This window comes from Cyrtonyx montezumae, unplaced genomic scaffold (genome assembly GCF_038088225.1).
Source record: "Cyrtonyx montezumae isolate F1298 unplaced genomic scaffold, pur_monq_1.0 scaffold_3, whole genome shotgun sequence".
In the NCBI taxonomy this organism is placed as follows: Eukaryota; Metazoa; Chordata; class Aves; order Galliformes; family Odontophoridae; genus Cyrtonyx; species Cyrtonyx montezumae.
Genome location: NW_027072034.1, coordinates 110988631 through 111012165, shown reverse-complemented (window position 1 = coordinate 111012165; position 23535 = coordinate 110988631). Strand labels below are relative to the sequence as shown.

Here is a 23535-nt window from a genome sequence, read left to right as displayed (position 1 = left end):
ACAGCTGCACAGTTTGCATTGGATATCCACTATAAATAATTCTAGATGAAAGGTAAGGATCAGCAGCTGTGTGTGTAACAAAACTCAACTGAGAACCGGGTTAGCAGTATTGCAAAAAATCAAATTGACTGATCATTAGAAGCAAAGCAGGAACTTGAAAATACTGGATTGGGATAAGAAGGTCATGTATCTGCTTTTCCAGGGCTAGAGAGTTACTCAGCTGGAGGCTACGTTTGCAGAAGTCTGGGGAGAGCAGATTTGTCAGTTTTCACATAAAGCTTCTGGCTGCATGGTGGAAGGTTGGACCTACTTCAGGGGAGTTGGATCTTAAACCTACCTGTGCTTTTAAGTGACAGCGAGTTGATCTGGATCTTCCAATACATTTTTTGATGAAGATTGGGTGACAGGTGTGACCTGGGAAAGCTCACCATCTTGTCAGCTGTTTTTGTTTGATTTTAGGATCTGGTAGTGTGCAGAAATTTTAATTACAAGATTGTCAGTTTCTTAAAAGACACTAACAACCGATACACTTTGCAAAATTCCACCATTTTTTATCTAGGTATCGTTTGAATTGCATGTGGAGTATTTACTTTGTCCCTGTTTCTAATGAGGTATTCCTTAATGGTGAGAGCTGTTTATTCTCCATGCTGCTGACTTGTCCTATGTCTTTGAACATAGGTTATTTATTCTTTGCTTGGGTTTACTCACGCAGAATTAAGTTTTACATACTTCTCAGTGTTGTTGCAATGCTTAATTAATATTTATGAAGACCTCTGACATCCTGTGATGAAAGGAACTATGTAAGTGTTCAGTAGTGGTATTGTTTTATTAGTGAAAATACAGGCGGGGTAAGGAGGATACCAGTTTTTAATTCAGAATGAGCAATGGAGTCATGCTGTAACCTTGAGCAGGTCATGCAGACTCTGTTTTGTAACATATCCTGGGAAAGATCTGTGTTTTTGCAGCGTGTGATATTAAATGTCATCCATCCCCCACGTCAACACTAAACTAAAAAATAAAAATAAAAACTGGTGTACTTCTCTGAGCTCTAAACGTGGTTCATGTTTTGTGACAACATGCCTCGTGAAAAGTGGCAGAGGGTGAGAAGGTGCTGTGTTTGACAGCTGATTGTAAGGCTGGCACAAGGATGGAGCACGTCGTACCTACTTAAAGAACTGGTTGAATGTTGAGATCAGTTGAACTTGAATGAGAGTCTGTATGCGCTGCACTTAACTGAAAAGATCACAATGAATTAATGAAGTGTGTATGATCTTTATTGCATTCGAAGAACTCACTCACTAATCCATGGTATTGAGCTGGTAAACAGGTTCTTACTGCAGACAGAATACTGTGTGTATTTGTCTGTATTTGTGATTGCCAAGATTGATAATCGGCTTCTAGAGCATCTTGTATTGGGCTGTTTCATAATCATAAACATATCAATCTCTTGTGTGGTTTTCTTTCCTCCATCTGACAGAGGAATGTTGTGAGTACAGACTCTCATTACAACTGTGAGGTACCTCTGAACTTTTTGGATAGTATACAGCTGTTTAAAATATTGCCAGCTAGTGATTTGTCAGATTACATAAGGCACAATAAGCGTTTAAGTGAAATTATCTGCCAAGCTTTATGCATACAAATACAGGGTTTCAGTGTTCTTTCTCTCATGCAGGGTAATCCATCTGTATTTTACTCATTGCACAAAACACACAGGGTTTCAGAAGTATTCCTCAGCATGCCTTCCAAGGAACTAAGTTTAGTTTAGACTAGTGAAGTGTAAGTCATAGTTGAATACAAATGCTGATTTGTGCATGTACATTATGGTGGATTGTGACTGAGCACACTGTGTCTTTCCTGCTTCATTGCAGTCTGACTATTACATCCTGGGGACTTTTTTCCTGCCTTCAGTCCTGGTTCAGCTCTAAACTCGCGTGTCTTAACTAGGAATATCGAGAACTTGCAGTACACTGAGCAGACACAGATTTGTCTGAAGAAATGGTAATTTGACAAGATTGATACAGCTATAAGCAGACCTGCAAAATGCAATACTTAATTTCCCTTCTGATTTAGATTTCCTGATGGGAATGGTAACAGTCCTGAAACTTTGTAAACTGTCTATTTGCAGGAAGAGGTTGAATAAACTTTCTTGCCTGTTAAAAATGAAAATGGCCTCTGGTGATATTTGTAATAGAGAATACAAACTCTTAAGTGTCTTTGCAAAGTAAATAAATAAATAACATTTGAGCGAATTGTGTTGGTTTTTTGCTTTTTTTTAAGTATCAGAAGTTCAAACAACTTGCAACGTACTGCCTCTTCCAACTTGGCCTAGAGCAGATAATACCTTTGTGCAAAAACCTTGTTCTTAATTCCCACTGTTAAAATTAAATGCATTCTTGCTTTAGTATATTGATTTAGTATAATTAAAGTAATGACTTACAGTTTGATAAATGCTATTTTTATTACTGTAGTGCCCTGAAGCACCATATATGCAAAACTGTGCTATATTTTACAGAACTGGAAATCCTTAATGTGCATGTCAGGATGTTACGTAACAGTGAAAATATTTTTACAAAGTTAAAGTGGATTTGGACTATTTCTTTGAAAACTAAATATAATAAGAATCCCTTACCAATTTAAGAATTAGAGAATTGGCTGTTTAAAATGAGAGTGATGTTTTCCTTTTTCCTGTCACTGAGGATTTTACCTGACAGCCATGACTTTTCAGGTATTACTTGGGCTGGCTTGGCAACTACATGGGTAGTTGTGCACTGACATAAGCTCAGGCAGCCATAACTTCAGCAAGAGGAAGAAGCTAATCTAGCTTGTAGTGCATGGGAATCAGACTAAGATAACTCATAAGATGAGGAAGACAAAGATACAGTCTTATTTTCAGAGCAGGAGGAAAAATCTTCCCTTTGTTCTCAAAGTGCCCCAGTACAGCAGATACGAGGCTCTGTGGCTGGAAGAATGAGAGGACGTGGGTGAAGGTCAAGACCTAGGGAGGGCCGACCACATAAAACTGGTCTAACTAATCAGCAGTATTAGAACCAGTGCCACCAAAAAAAAAAACTGTGAAGTGTTTGAGTAACTGAGGACTCCTTGATGAGGAGCACTGAAACATCTATTTTCCACCCGGGTAATCTCTTTGAAGAGGCTGTCTGTTGGGAGCCTGGATTTTCAGTATCAAGGAGATACTCTGGTGCCTCAAACAGAACTACCATCCATTCCTACTGTTTCAGATTGTTTTGCACTAAGCTGCAATGAGGAGAATGGAAGTATATTCGGGAGACATAAAACTTCTTTGATACGTTGAAGGGATTGAGAATGCAGGTGGTGGTCTCCTTTATCTTCTTGATTGAAGAATGGGACACAGGAAGAAGGAGGAAAATGGATCGGGTGATGGCCTGTATGAATACTGCCACACTCAGGTCTTCGGTTCTGTAGTTGAAGACACACCTTTGAGAAGCTGAGCATGATATCAAATGAGATGCGACTGACCAGGTGGAGCAGCAGTGTTCTGGGCAGTAAGCTGGATGGAAAACAACATAGTGAACTTCAAGTAAACCCATCAGACTCCTGCAGTGCAATGAGAATTGTTTCCTGATCCATGTATTGGACTGACCGTTCAGAGGAGAAGCATTACTGGACTTCTTATGAATGCAGATGAGCTCATTGGAGGCACTGGGGGCAGCCTGGGCTGTAGCAATCATACCCCCATTGAGTTCATTATCAACAGATATGGGCTTGACGAAGAACAAAGCCAAGACCTTGAACTTGTGAAGAGTGCAATTCCAGCTGTTTGAAGAATTATTAAATGAGATCTCCTGGGAAGTTGTCCTTAGAGATAAAGGAATGGAGCAGAGCAGGTGCCTCTTCAAGAGCACCTTTCTGAGAGCGCCAGAGCTCACTGCACCCCAGTGTAGGAAAACAGGCAGCTGAGGCAGGAACCTATGTGGCTCACTAAGGACCTGCTGTTCAAACAGGATAGAGATAAGAAGAAAACGTACACACAGTGGGAGCAGGGGCATGTGGCCTGGGAAGAGTACAGGGATGCTGTCTGGATGCATAGAGGTGTGATCAGGAAAGCCAAGGCACAGATGGAACTGGACTTGGCAAGGGGTATGAAAAGTGACAAGAAGGGATTTTATAGGTACATTGATTGGAAGAGAAAGGCCAGGTAGGGTGTCCCTTGTTATAAATGTGAAGGGAAAACTGACAGAGACAGACAGAGAAGCCTGAAGGTACTCAGTAAGTTCTTTGCCTCAGTTTTCTCTCATAGCCAGGCTTCTGTGTCTCTCATATACCTGAACCTCTAGGAATTGTGTCGGGGAGCAAAATCCTTCCAACTGTAAGTGAAGAGTAAATTTGAGACCTCCTCTAAGAAAGAAAATGTGTACACAGGGTGCTCCAAAAGTCATGCTTCTTATTTCATTATGTTGGCCCACAATGCCAGAGGTGTATTTTAGACGTATGGCAATGTAGTTTGAACCTTCCTACCAACGTTCCATTAGATTTTGTTTCCTTGTGGCAAATGGCAGCAGAGGAGCAGTCTGACAAAATGGTATCTGATACGGTAGTGCAGGTGAAGCAATGCTGTGTCACTGAATTCCTCCATACAGAAAGAATTGCACCCATGGGCATTCATTAATGCTTGCTGAATGTTGATGGAAACCAGCCAGTGGATGTGAGTGCAGTGTGGTGGTGGGTGGTGTATTTCTGCAGTGATAACAACTATGTGAAAGACAAGCCATGTTGCAGATAGATGAGCACCACTGTCACAGTAAAAAATGAGGATTGTCAGCTAATGGTGGTAACTCTTGAAAAATTGTGTTATGTAGCTAAGAATTTGTTCTATCAATTAGTGTTACTCTGCTCTTTCTGTCTATTGTAGCTGCCATGGAAATAAACAGGAGGCATTACTCCTGGAGTGACACATGTAGATGTCCTTTGTAGGGCCCAGATGGAACTGCGTGGCCATAGAATTACAACCCCATGCCTTGAACATCTCCAGGGATGATGAGATAGCCACAGTCTCGTTGGGCAATCAATGTCAGCACCCCATCACCTTCTGAGTAAAGGGATTCCTCCAAGCATTTACTCTACATTTCTCCTTCTTTATTTTAAATTCTTTCCACCTTATAATGGCATCAGACTGCATAAAAATTCAGTCACCTTCCTGTTTTTAAGCTCAGGTACTAGAAGGCCACACTGAAGTCTCCACAGCCTTCTCTTCTCCACGCTGAACAAATGCAGTTCCCTCTACCTCTCTGTGCATGAGAAGTGCTCAAGCCCTCTGATCATCTTCGTGGCCTCCTGGATCTGCTCCAGCAGTTCCGTGTCATTCTTGTTTTGGGATCCCACACCTAGATGCAGTACTCCCAAGTGAGGCCTTACCAGAGTAGAGCAGAGGGGGATGTCACCTCACTCACCCTGCTGGCTGCCCTCTTTTGATGTGGCCCAGGGTACAGTTGGCCTTCTGTGCTGTATGTTATGCTGGCTCATGGTTAAGCTTTTCATTCACCTGAACTCCCATGTCCTTCTCCGCAAGGAAGGCATAATGAGGTCTCCCTGCAGCCGTCTTCTTTCCAGGCTGAACAAGCCCAGCTCCTTCAGCTCTCTGATAATCTTCCCTTCCCTTGCTGGCTGCCCTTCTTCTGATGCAGCCCAGGATACTGTTGGTCTTCCAGGCTGCTAGCACACGCTACTGGCTCATGTTAAGTTTTTTTTATCTGCCAGAACTCTTAAGTCCTTTTTGGTAGGGCTACACTCTAAGAGTTATTCTAACTAAGAGTTCTTCTCCCAGTCTGTATACAATAATTTGGTACTACCCCAGCACAACTGCAAAACCTTGTACTTTGTTGAACGTCATTAGGTTCGCATTGGGCCCACCTTTTGAGTTTATCAAGGTCTCGCTGGGTGATGTCCCTTCCTTCTGCCTTAGCACCTGCAACTCTCAGCTTAATTGTTATCAGCAAACTTGCTGAGGTGCACTCAGTCCCATCATTTATGTCATTGATAAAGATGTTAAAAGAGTACTGGTCCCAAGGGAGACCCCTGGGGACACCACTCATCGCCAGCCTCCGCCTGGGCATTGAACCATTGATCACAACCCTCTGGCTGCAGCCTTTCGAGATCTTCAAAAGCTGCCTGGGTATGACCCTGGGCACACTGCTGAGGTGTCCCTGCTAGTGCACAGGTTGGAGTGGATGAACCCAACAGTCTCTTGCGATCTGAGCCATCATGTGTTTCTGTGTAAATGTAGCTACTACTGTTAGCAGAGGTTTTCTGCGATCCAGTTCCTTGAGATCTAGGTGACCTGAGTTGGTGCCATAATGAAACTGTAGCAGAAAAAGCATAGTTTGAGCTGTTTTACACTTCTTCAGTGTTTGTGTTATAATTGTTATGAGTGCACTGCCATGATTGCCACAGACAACAAGTAGCATGCTTCCTTGGGATCTGTGTGTGTCTTAAAGAATAATTGTGTTCTTGGCATTTAATACAGAGCTCCATAATCTAAGAAAGTACAGAGCTGCTTTTGTTAGAATTGAGTTACGCCATTGTCAGGAGAGATGACTTTTCCTTTCTGACTTTTGTCAAAAGATTAAGTGTAAAATAGTTCCGTTTTTTTAATAATGCTTCTCAGCCATACTTGTAAAAATACATTATTAAGATGGCAGTAGTGTTTATCAGCTTCACTTTCCTCACTATTTGTAACAAGTTTAAAGCACCACTGAGACTTTGATAAAGCTGCCTGTGATGTTTTGAGCTTGGCTTGCACAGCCTATCTAGGCTGCAGAGTGCTGTGGTTTACCAGCATGGGCAGACAGCCGATACAGGTGGGTAGTTGGTACAGCTCTCCTGCTGCAGATCTGTAGAAAACATCTGGAATTTGCATCCAGCTCACTCTGCCATGAAGTACAGAAATACTTTTTTGCAGATGATCCTAAGCTGTGCTGAGTGCTTGACAGCTTTAGACTATAAGATTGCTATTCAGGGGGAATAGCAAGAGGGGACAGGCTGGAAGAAAAGGTCTGACAGAAGCCTCTTGAAATCCAGTCAGTGTGAATAGAAAGTCCTGCACCTTGGGCAAAGCGATGCCATGCTCCAGCACAGTTCAGGCACCTACAAAGTAGAAAGTAGCTCTGCAGAAAAAAAACACCTGAAGGTCCTGAAAGAGTAAAACCAGAATGTGAGTCAGGAAGGTGTCCTTGATGTTAGAAACCAAGCACGTGTTAGTCTGTATTAGCAAGAATATAGCCAGTGGGTCAACGGAAGTGTTTCTTCTCTATTCACCTTTAATGTGCTGTGACCAGTTTTGGCACCCATACCACACCAAGATACTTAAACTGGAGCATGTCTTGGCACAAGGAGAAGCTGAGAGAACTGGATTTGTTCAGACTGAGAAAGTTAAAGAGGTAAGGTTACTGACTGGTGTCGTCAGCCACCTAATGAGCATGTATGGAGAGCTATTAGTGGAAATAGTGCACAGCAAGAAGAAAAACAAAGCCAAGAGGTAATTAATAAAAAGTGGAGAAAGGGAGTTTGAATTAGATATTGGGCAAGTGTTGTGAGTGTAGTCAAAAACTGGAACAGGCTCTTCATGGTGGTGGTTGTTCCTCTTGTCTTTTAGATGCTTAGAATGTGACTAGGTCTTGACCAGCCTGTGTGATGATGGCCCTGCTGTGAGCACAGGGTTACACCAGGCAACTCCCAGAGGTCCTTTTAGTAAGAGTCACTCTTGTGAGTGATGGTAAGACAGGTAGGAGGACAGTGTATCTCACACAGAAAGTGTCACTGGCTTCTTAAGAGGTGAATTGGTTTAGAGATTAGGAATGAAACCTGAAAAGTGTTGTTTAGGGGATAGATTTTTTGCAACTTTCCTTCTTGTCAGTTTTCACACGAGTGCCTTTTTTTCCCTCTCAACATGCAAGCCATTTGAGGTTATCAAACTGGTGGAATGTACAGCTCTTAATCTTTTAATGCAAACCAATACTGTGAAATACTTGTGTATACTGCGCTTGCAGACTAATAAGCAATTCTTTTACTGACATTTGGCACTTCTCCCAGATAGCTTGCCTTTATTTCAAGCCCCATGTTGTGTGGCGAAGTAGGGCTCTTGAAGTACTTCTGTAAGCACAGTGGGATAGGTAGAAAGTTCTTTTTGGAAGGGGTAATGAAAATAAGTTGTACGCATGCAAGGGGAAGTTCAGCTCCTTCTGAGAGCAATCACAAGTTCTTTATTGAGATTTTATTGCGGTGGCTGTTACCCATTAATTGTTCTATATCTGTTGTCATTCATTCATTTCTCAACATATTTTCTGTGGGTTACAGAACCACAGAGACACCTTTCTTGGTAAACAGTTTTAGATAATAGAGCTTTCTGTGCATCTTACTTTCTATTTTAAAAATCACATTATTTGATCCTTCAGCGAAACTTTGAAGTCCTGAATAGAACTGTCTTGCTGAATAAATGTTCTGATATGATAACAAATCATTGAGCTTTTAATGACGGGTTGATTTCTAACTGAATGCTTTGCCGTTCTTGAGGTATTTTTCACATTTCACAACTCTCTAAACACTTTATCTGTGGCTTTGATATTTTTGCGTGCACACGTAATGAAATAATAATTACTGATCCATAAAAGCTCTGAAGCGTTTGAAGGCTGAAGTAGGGGAGGAAGCTTGCTTAGATCTGAAAACATTCCAGAACTTGGGCTGCGTAGCCGAATTTAAAACTTATAACTTCGATTTTTATCAACTGAGGCTAACTTTTGGAAACTTCAGAACTTGCCTTTAGGTAGATTTTTCAATGTACATAATTGACACGAGCGAGAAATAAGGGATATTAAAGGGATTTCAGTTCTTATTTTATGCAGTTAAGGTTTTCTTACCAGCAGGAAGCTAGTGAAACTGAAATGGAACCCCCCACAAAGCAGTTGCTGAAGTGCTGAGGCCACACCTCTGTATGAGCATTTGTCACTCTTTCTATGCATATATATATATTTACGTAACACTCCAGAACTAATTAATCCTCCTCCATTAACGAGCAGAGTGGTGTTCTGTAAGCAGGTTTCCTCTAGCAGAGCGTACCTCCAGCGAAGTCAGTATGCTGATCTTTGTAAGTTCGGTTGTTTTCTGCAGCAGCTTCCAATTGCTGATGTTTTGCAGCGATAAGGGCGTATCACTTGTTCCAGATACGCTATTTGAAGTAAGCAAACTTCTCTCAGTGACGCGGTTTTGGTCTCCAGCCAAAGGGAAGACAGAAGCAGCTTAGTCCAACTCGTTGGTGGGCAAACAACTCCTGGCTTTAAAAGTACTTCAGTACAGAGTACTTCAAAGATGCTTTTTCCTAAAGCATTTTCAATTAATGTATAATGAAGTGTGTTTTCACTGTGTGTACCAATTCTGCAGCGTGGCTTTTGTTATTGATTGTCCTACGTGTTACGCCGAGTGTGTATATATGTTCAAATATAATGTTCCAGACAGGAAAAATTATTCTCATATTTTAGGGCGGAGTTCTGTTACTTACATTTCATTTTCATTCAAAAAAGTGTAGAGCAGTGGTCCCTGGCCATTTTCAGCTGCACAGGCAGTCTCTTCGGTTTTGTGGTTGTTCAGTGACGGTACAGTCTTCAATCTCATTTCAGGCAAACAACTAATTTTTTTTTTTTCTCAATGCTTTTATACTCTAGGCTTATTTTTTGTAGTCTGGGAAATATTTATACTCAGAGGTACTATTCTGGGGGTTTGTTTGTTTGGCTTTCCCCTTCTACCTATCACAGTTAATTTGTGCTAAAGTAGTTTCATGTTCCACTTCTGCAGTTCAGCCTGAAGGCCGAGATTCTAAGGGCTTATCCCACATTCAGCCAACATTTGTGTGGCTTGGGTCTGCCTGGTTTATGCACATGAGCATTGCTCGAGAGAGAATGTGGCTGTGATGTGCATTTGTGTACTATCTTTTATAAAACAAGTCCTATTTTGAACCTTTGGATCAGTGAGATCGTTAATTCTTTTAGTGGCTCTGTCTAGTGGAAGTAATTGTACCTTCAGGAAGTCAGTCAATCAGCTGTGGGTTGCAACCCAGGCTGTGTAACACCTCGCTTCTGTTTGATGTTCTGTTTGAACACGCCGGAACACACCTGTGTGTGTTTGAACACACCACACTCTTCTCACGGTGTTGAAATAATGGACGCTTAGGTTAAAGTGTAACACATCCAATGAAAGTAGAGTTAAAATGGTCAGGTTTTCCATGCTCCGTAGGGCAGCAGTTCATTTTGCTTTGGTTTTAGTCTCTGAAGTCCCAGTTAATTGATTTGATTTCAAAGCTTTCATCCAACTGAAGCAGTTGAATGCTGGTGCTCTTAGCTGCAACAAGAAAAGCCTGAGCCTCAGAGTGTGAGAGCTGAAATCCTATGTACTCATTTAGGAGTTCGTACTGTGTTCTCTTCTTCATTGCTCATATCCCTTGTTACTGTCAGTGTATTCTTTGTAAAGCATGTATATATAAAGCATGATACAGGAACGTACCAGTAAAGCCCGTGTTACAATTAAAACTGCAGAGATGCAAGCGACAGCAGTAGGGTTATGTATGCAGACGGTGGAATAAAGGACTAAATACAGCCCAGTTCAGAAGAGATGTTGTCTTTACTAGTGCAACTGCAGAGTCAGCTTCAGGAGGAAATGCAGATACTTTGGCAGTCTTTCTACTGATAAAATTTATGTGGAGTTTTAACTGAGTGCTGCATGAAAAGGCTGCAGTTTCATTTAATGACAAGAGATTTCACATGTTGCTTTGGCAAATAGGAAAGATTCCTGCTGCTTGTGTGTGTTGCTTTCTCGTACTTGTCTCATAACGTGTGAAAATAATTCAGTTTACAAAAATAAAAAAAAGGTGATGGTAAGTGGTCCAAATGAGTTTTTGTGAGTTGAAAAGTTGCTTGCCATACTGTCAGCTGGTATCACAACAAGGCTGAAACCAGGAAAGGTTGGGGACAGAGCTTGGTAAAGAGGAATAAAGTGGAAGAAAATGACACTTGCTCCTTGTGGTGGTAGCAAGCTGATCGTGAAATAACACTGTGAAGGCAGCTGATCTCTGAGAAAGTTGTGCCTGTGTAGGTTAAGAGGAGCTTCTGTCTTGGAATAGCACTTGGCCTTGAGCCTGCTCCAAAGGTGTTCTGCAATATGTCTGTCAGATTGCTGTATGATGCCTATTTCTGCTAATTTCCAGGCTGTACAATGTAGATAAATTTTATGATCCTGAGCAAACTTTCAGTAATGCTGAGAAGCCACATGCAATTAACTGCAGCTCACTGGAAGTCCTGCCTTCAAATCTTGGCCAGGGTTGGATACCTTACTGTAGATTTGAATACTGGTTTAGTCCCTCAAATTTGAATCTTTGGATCTATTTCTAATCGGCGAATTAATTTAATTCTGGACTGATGTTTTGAATCACAGGACACCCGAGTTAGTTCAAGTTAACAAATATCGCCTCAAAACGAGTGGCCCATGCAGTGCATATCATTCTGTCATGTAAAGTGAAGGCCTCTGGCTGTGGTTGGTTGTGGCTGAAGTTTTTAGACAAAATTTATCAGTTGTTAATGTGACCTTGTAGCTCTATAGATAAAAGCTTGTTCTGTTAAAACACTGTCAATCCTACAAGTGTAGTTTCATAATCTCTTCTGTTCTGGAAGAGGGTAGGAAGGTTGGTTCCCAATTTGGAGGAAAGATTGCTAGGATGCACCCAGAGATGTTTGCTGCCATGTTGTGTTTTAGCAAATAATATTGAAAGTAAAGAGCAGGGGCAAAAGGAGGAAAGAGAACTCACAGTTCTGCTACCCGGTCTCCATCATCACAGGGGACTGCTGACATTTTTATGCAGCTGCTCCGTAGCCCTTGGAAGGAACTTGGAACTTTATACTCTGAAATGCCGCTCCTGAGTTTCCATGGATTTGTATCTTGCATGTTACTTGCATTTTCATGCACTTAAAGTTTGAGGGTGACTTTATCGGGTTGTGTTTTTTTTATGCATAGGCTAAGGTTCTGTGCAGCGTGTTATCTCCACCCATCAAGGCGTGTTGTCAGCAGATAGTGTGCAGTGCACTACGTCGTCTCATGTTTTCAGCTGGGTAGCAAGAACGGTGAAGAACAGTGTTCTTTACCCATGCCTCAAGCCCTCGCACTGCAGGAAAAAGGAAAAATGAACTTTAGGATTTTGCAGGAGAAGAGCATGTTCAAAAGCTTGTCAATTGTTGTGTCAGAGGGTATGCTTTTTAAATGCCTCTTTTTTTCTTTCTGAAGTGGCTCTGGTCTTGCGAGAGCTTGAGTTTTGCAGCTGTTTTCTCAAGTTAACTTGTTGAAAAAGCCTCCTTTTTTTCTGAAGTGATAAGTTTTGTTACACAATGTCATTGCTACTGTTCTGTGTGTTGGTTTTCAAAACAAAATTTTGGATTAACGCTTAGAGATTCTCTTCATTTGTAAGCTGTTCAAGTGGTTTTTATTCTTTCAGAAATGAAGTCTGTAATACATTTTTGAAACATTCTTTAACAATGTTAATCCTCAGATTTTGCAGGAAATTAGTTGAAGTCCTATTAGAGAAGGAGAGTAAAGTTACAGCTGCTGATTGTTGTTCATCAGACTTCCTCCTCAGGATTTTGGTGCATCTGTGTTCTCATTACTTTGAGCTGGTAACAAAAAATGGAACCACGTCCCATTATATTACTCATTTAGAGTTATGGATTTTCTGTGCTGATCTTGTCAATAGAAGCAGCTGGTTCCTGGATGGAGCCTGGTTTCCCTGGCCAGGCCAGAAAATAATCTTGTAGTTGATGTTTGGTTAATTGGCAGCATCCTCTGAATAAATCAGTGAGATCTTTGAAAGGTTTTTTGTTGATTTTGCTGAAACTCTTAACGTCGTAGTGCTTTTTTTTCCTCCAGTCAATCTTGTTCTCACAGGTTTGTATGCAGCAAGGTTCTGTTTCTGCAATGACGCACCACTGTAGAAAAGAGGACCACAAAAGTCACAGCTTGCCATATTCATCGACATCTGATTGGTAGTGTTCCAGAAGATGTTAGAAGTGCACTAAACAAACAAGCAATAAAACTCCACCCCTCAAAATCATCACCTGCTTGCCTTTCTCCTGCGTGCTGCTCTTGGGGCTGCTGCCACTGCACGCTGGCTCGCCTGAAAGCTGGCTGACAACAGTTGCATCAGCATAATTTTAGTTGCCATACTTTTAATGGAAAAGTTATATTTTTTAAAGTAGTTGTACAGCTACAGTCATGATGGTTGCGTGGTGCTTTTTTAAATGACTCAAGCAGTCTTTGTCAAAACAAAAATATTTTTATTGACGAGTATTGTTTGTGTTTTCTTAAAAGGCAGTGAACATGGATTACGCATGCAGGTGAAAGGGCAAATTTTGACTATAAAGCTGCTAATAATATCAAAATGCATAGAAGAGCACAAGTGGGAAAATGTCAGGTGTGATATGCAAAATAACAATCAGCTGTTTTGCCTCTGGCTTGGTAAATTTCCAGCATAGTGTCACATTGTTAACCCATCTGTATCATCAATCCTTTCTCTGTCCTTTGAAGAGTATAGCATCACAGCTCATACATGTCTGTAAGGTTTATATCAAGAACTTTATGGTTTTGAACATAAAACGTATCTTAAGTGCTTGAATTGATCCCTGGCAGCTCAACAGAACTGAGCTGAGTGCCTACACAGATTGTTGATTTGAAGCCTGAATTACTGAGTACTGATTATTATTCCTATACAGTAGTTGATGATGATGTGCCCAGTGGGGTACTGAATATCCACTTCTACTGAAACAGCATGAGGGAAGGTAGGCCTCCGAGCTAAGCATTTGTTTGCAGCCTTGGTACTGCAGATCCTCGTCCAGGTATATAGGAGAAGAAGGTGGAGGAAGCAGCAGTATGCCTGTTTTGAGCTTGTGGTCATAAAGACAGGTGACCATAACCACTTGTTTTCTTCCAGGCTATGGGTTTTCTATCCCCAGTTCTTTTTATTGCTAGTGCTGTGTGTCATTGTAAGCCATAACTTCAGCTTTGATGGTGAATTTTAACGTTTCCTAGTTCTTTTCCATCCCCTGCCTGCTCACAGAAATAAGTAGGTGCTTTTAAGCAGAAGGTTGTCTGTGTGCCAGGCAGTTACTGGAACTCATTTTTTTATTTTACCCTTTTTCAGCAGCTCCCTTAAGACAGCTATTTAAGTGTTTGCTTGCTGCATTGGAAGTTTTTTTGACACAGTGAAGTTATAAGAGGCACCACAGCCCAAAGGGTCCAAACTGTTTGTCACTAACAAAGTAGCAAAGAAAATTTGATGTTACAATAACTTTGAAAGAGAATGGTGTTACTGGAGAGCTTTTTCCATATTACTTAAAATCTGTGGCTCAAAGAAAATTGGAAAATTCCATCTCAGTGCTCTCATGGTGGTATGAAGTACACCAACCTACTCAAATGCTTTGCATCGTGTGCATGTTAGTGAAACTGAAAAACCTGCGGGGCTTTTCCTGAGTGTAGAGCTGGAAAGTGTGCTTTGACATTTTATAGAGAACAGAAAAGAGCGACAACTGACCTTGCTTCAGCAATACTAGACAGAGTGCATAAAACACTATTCAGTATGATGGAGAATGCCTGCCTCCAATTTTGTTAAAAGGGGACCAGACTTGCCATTAATGTATAAGTGGTACGTGGTAATAGCCTGAGGGCAGTATTACTGAGCACTCATTCATTCTAGTCTCCATCTACCAAGGAGGAGTGTGAGTTCAGGAAACCAGGACAATTATCTATTTTCTGACTGTAGAAGAGGTACACAGAACCTTTTGTATTTAGAAGAGTCTTCAAGCAGGAAGGTGGTAGCACATCGTGTTTCAAAATATTTGTGTCAAATTGAAGCTATTAGTTTTGTTTTGTAAATGTTTCTTCACGCTTCTACTTGGCAGTATCTGGTGAAAATGAGAGCATGAACGTTACCTGAGGTATTGCAGCTCACAGTGTAAGGAAAATTCTGAAAGACATGATAATAAAGCCAGCTCACCCCTAATCTTTTTAAATTGTACTCACAAGGAACTTTAGATTTGTGCATCATTTAAATAAATAGCTTAGTATAAGTATGAGCTCCAGCTGTTATAGCCAGCAGAGTGAGTTGAAATGTTTTCTTCTCCTTTCTCCTCTCCCCTTCCCCCTTCCCCCACTCTGATTATGGCACTGATATTTTTGCACATTTAAAGTTGATATTTTGAAACTTCCCAAATCCATCTTCGTTGATCGAAATTAAAGTTGTGCTGTAAAAAATCATGGATTGAATGTGTTGAATGGTCCCCATTTCTGAAGTGCACATCCCCTTTCTCCGCCCTTCTCCCTTGTGATACATCATCGTTATATGTTAATTGTCTTAAAATTTCTGTGATTAAAAAAAAAGAATATATTCCAAGTGAGCTGAAAACTTCTTTTAATCAGGTGAAGATAATTAGTTAATCAAAATGTGGTTTACCATAGAAACAGCTCAGGCAGTAGTATATATGCAGTAAATTAACTATTTAGTGGTACTTTTATTTTGATACAGTGCATAGCAACAACATAAGAGCTTGGCAACAGTAGCAGCTGCGCACATTTTTCTTATTTTATTTTCATTGAAGGAGTGTTCTTTGGTAGAAGATACTTTCCATGGAAAGTAGTTTATATTAAAGAGTTCATCACAAAAAAAAAAATATTTGGCTGGGTATTGTAGTCTAGAAATCAAGTTAGTGATTTGTCTAATAACTGATGGCTTTGATTTGATATGACACTTCTAATCTCTAACAAGTGGTATAGCTACAGGCAATAGAGTCAGGTCTTCCCCTTGTGAAGACAAATCAAACCAAACCCTCTTATTTAAATTATTACTTCCCTTTTTTACCATATGAAAAAAATTCATGAGACTCCATTAAATAATAGTACCACCCAATTAAAAGAGTGCTTTGGTCAGTCAGAATGTCTCGAAGGAATTTTTTAGTACCAGACATAGTTAATGTACATAGGGAACTGCAAGAAGCAGCCTGATCCAAATAGAAGACTTTATACAGTAAGTTTCACAATCGTGGCCACACTGAACGAGAAGATGCTTTTCTGATCTCAGACCAAGAGCTTCAATGCAAATGAAGTGTGATGATCAGAGGAATCTGATGTCTTGACTTCTTTTCTTGTGTGGAAGAGGTATATAATACGTGCAGATCCTACAGAACTTGAAAGTGCTCATACTGTTGTTTTTCATGTTTTGGCAGAGAGAAGGAGCAAGAAAGGGAAGAACAGTTAATGGAAGACAAGAAAAGGAAGAAAGAGGATAAGAAAAAGAAGGAATCTGCTCAGAAGGTAGGTTTTGATGTTTGAATTCTTCTATCCAGCTGGAGCATAAATTGTGTTGGGGCTGGTAAGATATTAGATTGCTTGTGTTGGAGAATAAAACCTCTTATTGTCTGAAGTGTAGTGACACTTCATTAAGGATTTTCTGCATTATTTCTCTTGAACTTTAGTTTTTAGTAAACTTTGGTATTTCTTCTCCTTAGTTTGTCAGATGAAGAAAAAGGAGTAAGTTTTGTGATGAAAAGTATTCAGTTAATGTTACTGAAATGGGCGCTCAGTATGTGCATTTCTTGCTGTTTTGAGGTGTTCGGGGATGAGAACGCTACAAGTTCTTAAAAAAGATTATGTGAAATATTTCTGTGGAAGTGGCTTTTATTTTTTGCTACGTACTGGTTAGGTTTCACATTTTCTTTGGCCAGTAACACTTTAGTTGAAGTGGAGATTCATGAAGAGTCGCTGAAAACTGTTTATGCTCAACAATGAACACTTGGTTTGTTCAAAAGTGTTCTCTTCTGTTAAAAATGTAGTAGATCATTCTAGGTATTAGCTTGTAGTGTGAACTCAGTGTTTTTTGCAGCCTTACACGGGCTTTTTACTTAAGTCCTCTCCATCTTATTTTGGGCATCCCAGTCCAAGACAACTCTAAGCATCCTTGAGTGGAATCAGCAAAGGGCCTCAGAAATGATTAAGGGACTGGAGTACCTGACAAGTGAAACGGAGGCCGAGTGAGCTGGAACTGCTCAGCCTGGGGAAGAGGAGCTTCAGGGGAACTTGTGTAGATATTTGGTGGGAGAGAATAAAGAAGATGCAGCCAGGCTCTTCTCAGCGGTGCACAAGACAGGACATGAGGCAGGGAGCACAAATTGAAATACAAGAAATTCTGCTTAGTCATAGAAGGATAATTTTGTGAGTGTGTGTGAATGGTCAACCACTAGAACAGGTTTGCCGAAGAGGTTGTGGTTCTCCATCATTTTTGGAGATGCTCAGAAACAAGTTAGACGTGGCCCCAAGCAACTTGGTTTTGGTAATTTTCTTTGAGCTGGGAGACCCACTACAGGCTCTCCCATCTCCAGAGGCTGTGCTTCCCAACCTCAGCAGTAGTGTGAAATTGAAAGCAGAGTGCTTTACTTTCAGTAGTCCTTGTTCTTTGGTTACTTCAGATTCTGGGGAAGTTCAGGTGTTGCTCTTTTCCTGTTATAATTACGCAGCTTTGTGTTCAGAACAGCTGACACTGATTCTGTAGTGCCAGTTAAATTTTAGCTCATTGGGAGCTTTTATTTGAGTCTGGCTTTTTTTTTTTACCAGATTAAGTCTATCACTTTGAGATTGATGCAGATAAACCTACTGTATTTGTGTTGTCTTTCTCTCAGTGTCATGATGGTGCATCCACAATAATACTGCAGAGGATCGGTAGCTAAGAATAAGGTTTCTTCAGCATCTGTCTTTTCTTCTTCCGTTGCTGCTGTTTCATGTTCAAGTATAAAACAAAAATAGGTGGTGTGTTTTCAGCTGCGCAGGAACAAGGAGGTGCAGAGGCTTGTGAGCAAAGAGTAGTGATTTGAGGGTTATATGCTAATACTCAACACAACAAAAACTTGGAAAGGTTGTACTGATTGTGTTGATAACAGTGCTGAGAGTGTTTACAGAGGAATCAGTACGTTGAATACAAAGGAGATTTGCCAGCTTTCCTGTGTGGTCCCTCATCTACCAAGTTATTGGCTACGATTGAATGTTAAGATATTTTGCCAAAATCTTGGAAAAGGTAAACATTGAAAATAAGTTAATCCCCTAGAGACCAAGTGTAAGAGTAAAATTTGAAGACAGCTGGGAATAAAGGCAGAACACAAATGTGTGTGTCCATTCTTAGCAATTGTGGTTGTGGTCACCAAAAAACCAGCAATGATTTGGGGGGCACTTCTTTCAGACAGAGTTTGTATAACATGAAACAACTGTTTCTGTCTCGATCTTCGAAAAAAAATGAAAAATCACCAAAGATTATGCAAGCGGATTCATAGACTGAATTCCTGTGGATGTGTCCCAGGGGCTGTTCGGTAGTTTGTCAGAAGGCTGAGATGAGCCCTGTCCTCCTGCCAGTGCTCACAGGTTTCCCACAGAGATGACGGCTGTTAGGTCTGAGACGCACGGTCACTTTCAGCCTCTGTATACCAGATCTGAAAAATCACTAAACCAGATCATTGACTCGTATGGGTGTAACACAGGCAAAAGTATTTATTAATCTAAGACAGCTGTGGATAGGATTTAGGATTTTTGGGGCATTCGGTGAAGTGGTTCTTCCAAGTAGACAAGTTATTTACAGGCCATGTTTACTCTTTACTACAGTAAATCTATCAGCATTACAACACTGGTTTCATGAATCCTTTTATTCCATTTCACCTTCCTTTAGTAATGGAGTATTGCAGTCACACAGGTGCTTAACAGAATTTTAACTGCTTTAGAAGCAGATACAATTTTGTGCCTGTGGGGTGTTTCATTAAAGAAGTGAGTACTGACATCTGGCACGGTGCAGACACATTTTTGGTACAGGTACATTGTTGATATCTTAGAAGAGTTGCATGAATCTGAAGTTAGGATGTTTGAATTTCGTTTATGTTTTAGTGAATATTGACCTTTGCATATCACACTCCTCACCTTTGTGAAGTAAATGATGCCACAGCAATTCAGGACAGTTGGTCTTTTTATTCTTTACCATACAAAAGGGTTCTGGCTTGGTTGGCTAAAACAGTAAACTGCTTTTTACTTGTGCTTTCATTATCCTATACTGTCCCTGTGTGCTTTCCAGAATTATGGACTAGCTCAGCAATTTCTTTTACAGAACAGGTGTCATAGAGCCTGACACATGACCATCTTTAGGGTTTTTCCATTATCGGGTGGTAGAACTCATGATCAACAGAATCAAAACATGCTGCAGTACACATGATGGCAGAGAATATGCCAGTGATATGTTTGTATCTACTGTAGATTGAAATCTGCTATGCTGTAAGAATGTAGAAGTACAGCAAAAAAACCACATTGAGTGCATTGGCCAATGTGATGGCTCACTTCAGTAATCAACTTCTTGCATTCAAGAGATGTTGAAGTCTGGTGCTTCATAGGCATTTCTGGTACGTTTTGTAATTGCAGCAATGAGCCTTTTGTCTCCTTGGGGGTGATGTTGTGGGAAAAGTGAAATGAAAGGTGGCAGAGGCAGATTGGTACTCTCACATGCAGCGACCTTGTAGGAATTATGTTGCTGGCCCCAACAATCTGCTGTGGGTATACTTGCATAGAGGGTCAGTTTTATTACAGTTGAACTGCAATATTTAATGTGCACAGTCTGAAGGAACTGTAGCTCAGGTTTATAGCTCGGGTTTATTTGTGTTTCACAAATCAGCGTTTAGCTTATTTGTGCTTCACAAGTTAGTGTTTGGTAAGAGGAGGAGAATGAATACTAAAAGTCAAGAATACAATAATCACTGTTCATACCATTTTGCATGAGACAGAGGTATTCCAGAAACTGTATTGTTCTTGAAAATGATACATAAGACATGAATACTTCTGATGCTTGCAGTTCAATCAGCTGATTATTTTCTTTCAGTGTATACCGGTCTTGTGCTTATAAAATCATGATTTAGTGCAGGCTGATGATGTTTGTTTTGAGGTTCTTAAAGCTGTGTTTACATTTTTGCTCTTACTTTGCAGGTCACAGATCAAAAAACCAAAGGTAAGTGTCTTCGCTCAATCCTGCAGTTATTTTTATTGACTTGAGCCCAAACTTGATTTTGAACAAAGCTGTTAGAAAAGGGAGTTAAGATTTGAGATGAAGTACTCTACATAAACATTCAGAAGAGTGAAAAACCAAGATGATGAAAATACAGAAACTGGAACTAGCCATCTTGTCAGCATCAGAATACTAGAAGTGGAAATGATTGTGGATAAAATAGGTTAGCTGAAATATGTAGCTCAACTTACAATTTCCCAAAGGTTTTAGAAAAGAAACTGAAAACTGAAACCGACTATATAAATGAAACAGAAGACAGGGAAAGTACTGCATATGGTGATGTACTGAAACAAGTGAAAAAGGCTTGTTTCTGGAAACTAAATTAAGAGATAATGAAGTCCAGGCACCTAAAAGTCAAAAAGATGAGGTGGAACTGAAGAATGAACATCTTGAAGGTTTAGCTTATTTAGCTAATGTAAAAATAATTGTGATAGGTATGTCAGCTTTCTAAAAATTGCATGAGGAAATTGCCATTAAAAAAGAAATGGCAGAAAAGAGCTAAGGTAGTAACTTTATTTTACAACTGTGACAATACCTTTTTCTGGTTTAGGGGCAATGAAGCCTATATAGTTAAGTCAGAAAACCCTCATCAAAACAATATGTGGGGAATAATGCATTCCCAGCTGCCAGAGAGAGACTCCCTGGTTTTGATCTCTCTTTTGTAAAAGCACAAGTTTTGCTGATAATGCTCACTTTGGTGGGGAGGGGTGTCTGAGCATGCGTTTCTCATTTAGTCTGCAGCAGAGGCTAGAGCAGATGTATTAAATTTTCCTTACCTTTGGAGTCTGCTTTCTTAGGGAGTTATTACAGGTGTGTGATTATCATAATGCCTGATTTTCTTTTGCAGTATTTCAAAAAAAGCACAGGAAGAGTGTTAGGAAGGGGACACAACCCCCCACATTTTGGACAGTGTTAGTTTCCCAAGGATTTCTGTGCATTTTTGCTTTTCTCTAAGGCACAGTAGCCTTCAGAAGCAGCTTTTCCTTGCTTATGGGGGCACCTGGTGACCAGCTGGTAAACTTTAGGCAAGCCCAATACAAATGCTGTAGGTCGGACTGCATTTTGAATAAGAGCCAAATATTACTGCCTTATTTCAGGGCAGTATAGAGCCTCCAGTCTTGTTAATTCTCAATTGCAGAGGACGGTCTTTTGCTCTGTGCTCTAGCGATGACCAAAGCAAGTGAAACTTAGAATCTGATTTCAGGTCTCTAGTAGGGGTGATGCATAACAATCCTAAAACCAGTTGAAGATGGGGAAGAGAAGGGGAAAAAAAGGTTATGTATGACTGTTCATCTTCTCTTGACCTAGGGTGCTATCATTTGCAACCATTACTTTTAAAAAAATTGAGACCTCGTGAGGCTTGCCAGGGGCAGAGTTCCAATTAAATTCTATTTGTACAAGGTTAAAGTCGCGTGGTATTTCAGAGAAGAATGGTATTGTAAAAGAAAAGAGCTGGCAGTGACTTCTTGTAGCTTACACAGGTTTAAGTGGAAAACTTACTAATTTTCTTTTCTCCTGTTTTTCAGTGCCCGAAGTGACGAAACCAAGTTTAAGCCAACCAGTGGCTGCCAGCCCAATTGGCAACTCTCCATCGCCACCAGTCAATGGTGGCAACAATGCCAAAAGGGTGGCAGTGCCGAACGGACAACCGCCAAGCGCCGCCCGCTACATGCCTCGGGAGGTGCCGCCGCGATTCCGTTGCCAGCAGGACCACAAAGTGTTACTGAAACGTGGGCAGCCCCCTCCACCATCCTGTATGCTCCTTGGGGGTGGAGCAGGGCCTCCTCCCCCAGCAGCACCAGGAGCAAACCCAAACAACGCACAACCAGTGACAGGAGCACTGCTGCAGAGCGACAGTGGGACTGCAACAGGTGAATAATAATAATGACATTATACATACTTGTATGTGCACACTTGTAAGAAAAGGGAATGCTGAAATTGTGCATAGTCACATGGTTTTGGAAAGCAAACTTCTGCTCTTTCACTGTGAGCATGGTAGGCATTTTTTACTACTGTCTGGAACCAGAAAGGTAATTCTTTGTTTTAAGGATACACACGTTTTAAGTGGTTTGAATTTGGTGCTGTAGTGCTCTTAGGACTGCAGCAAGGTAAATACGACATGGGGATAAATAGGTAGCATTTAGTAGCTGTCAGTGAATAGTTCTTAATATCTCCTAAGGTTTCTTTGATATTCCCTGTTTAATGGTGGGCAGGTTTCAAGCTAAAACAGAAGAATGTTAGCTGATCAGTTAAAAAATGTATCTATTAGACTTGGCCAATTTTGTTAAAAATATCTGAAAGAGGATTGGGGGGGGGGGGAACCCCCCCAAAAAAAACAACACTGCAAGTTACGTATAAAATCCTAGCATTATGTCAGCATTAGCATACCTTCACAGTGATAGACTGACAACGCAGATGTTACTGGTAGTGAAACATTCTAAAAATACTCAAGATTTCTCATAAACAGCATTTTTTTTTAATTTTGAATGAACTGCATTAAGGCCAATTTAAAGTATTTTAGATGTCCCTTAAGTTCTGTGTAATTATGATGTGTTCAACAGCTATTACTTGGTTTTGAGACTGACCTCAAGTATTATGAATTCTCATATTTCAGCATTAACTGAATTACTGAGATCACGTTATATGGTTGTATTTTATTGATTGAGGCAACATTTATGCCTATGGTTATTTCCTTTAATCTCATGCAAGTCTGGAGCATGGCCAAGAAAGATCTGTGCCCTTCAGACTTGCCTCACCCCATCCGAGCACACTTCTGCACCATAACACAGTATCTGGGCTGGGGAACCATCTTGGATTAAAATTAACCCAAGTTGATGTTTAAAGCTCATTTCAGTCTGGATAATTTCCAGTTCAGCTCACTGACTGTCAGTAGCAACACAGATGATAGCACATGGGAGTAGGTGTGGCAGAGGACTGGAAATGAGCAGCTGTTTAACAGGAAAGTTAGTGCTACACTTAAAGTGTTTCAGGAAATTGCTTATGGAGGTACAGTGTTGCCATGCCCCTCCTGTCTCTAAATTCCTTCTGAGATCTTGGTGGTCTACAAATTGGGTGCCGGATTTGGACCTGATTTTGTCAAGCAGCCGTGTACTGTGATGAATTCATCCTCCACACACAAACACAAAAAAAGCGCAGATTGCCGAAGGGGAAAATAATTTAGCTAATCCGTCCCGTTGTTAAATTCACCAAGTAGCTGTATGTGGTGGTGGTGAAGTCTTCAGTTGCCAGTAGCTGATCAATTTTTTGTAAACTATTATTTTGCCGCCCTGTAGCAGTGCAGCTTCTGTACAAATCTGTGAAAACAGAGGATGCCAAACAAAACTGAATAACTACACAAAGAGCAGTTATTAATACAAAAGGTCAAGACCTAGTTGTTC

At 40.6% G+C, this 23535-nt stretch overlaps 1 protein-coding gene across 10 annotated transcripts in view; it reads left to right on the top strand.

The window, feature by feature from the left end:
* The window catches only part of TNRC6B (trinucleotide repeat containing adaptor 6B), a 126030-nt gene that overhangs the window by 65318 nt on the left and 37177 nt on the right, over positions 1-23535 (top strand). For 9 of the 10 annotated variants that reach the window (XM_065742936.1, XM_065742935.1, XM_065742941.1 and 6 more), the window contains 3 exons: positions 16281-16368; positions 20059-20080; positions 21664-22008. In XM_065742936.1, coding sequence (XP_065599008.1) covers positions 16281-16368; positions 20059-20080; positions 21664-22008 — 455 coding nt within the window. Of the gene's footprint in view, positions 1-12110; positions 12261-16280; positions 16369-20058; positions 20081-21663; positions 22009-23535 lie in introns of those variants that run through there. The other variant, XM_065742939.1, reaches the window with a different exon arrangement.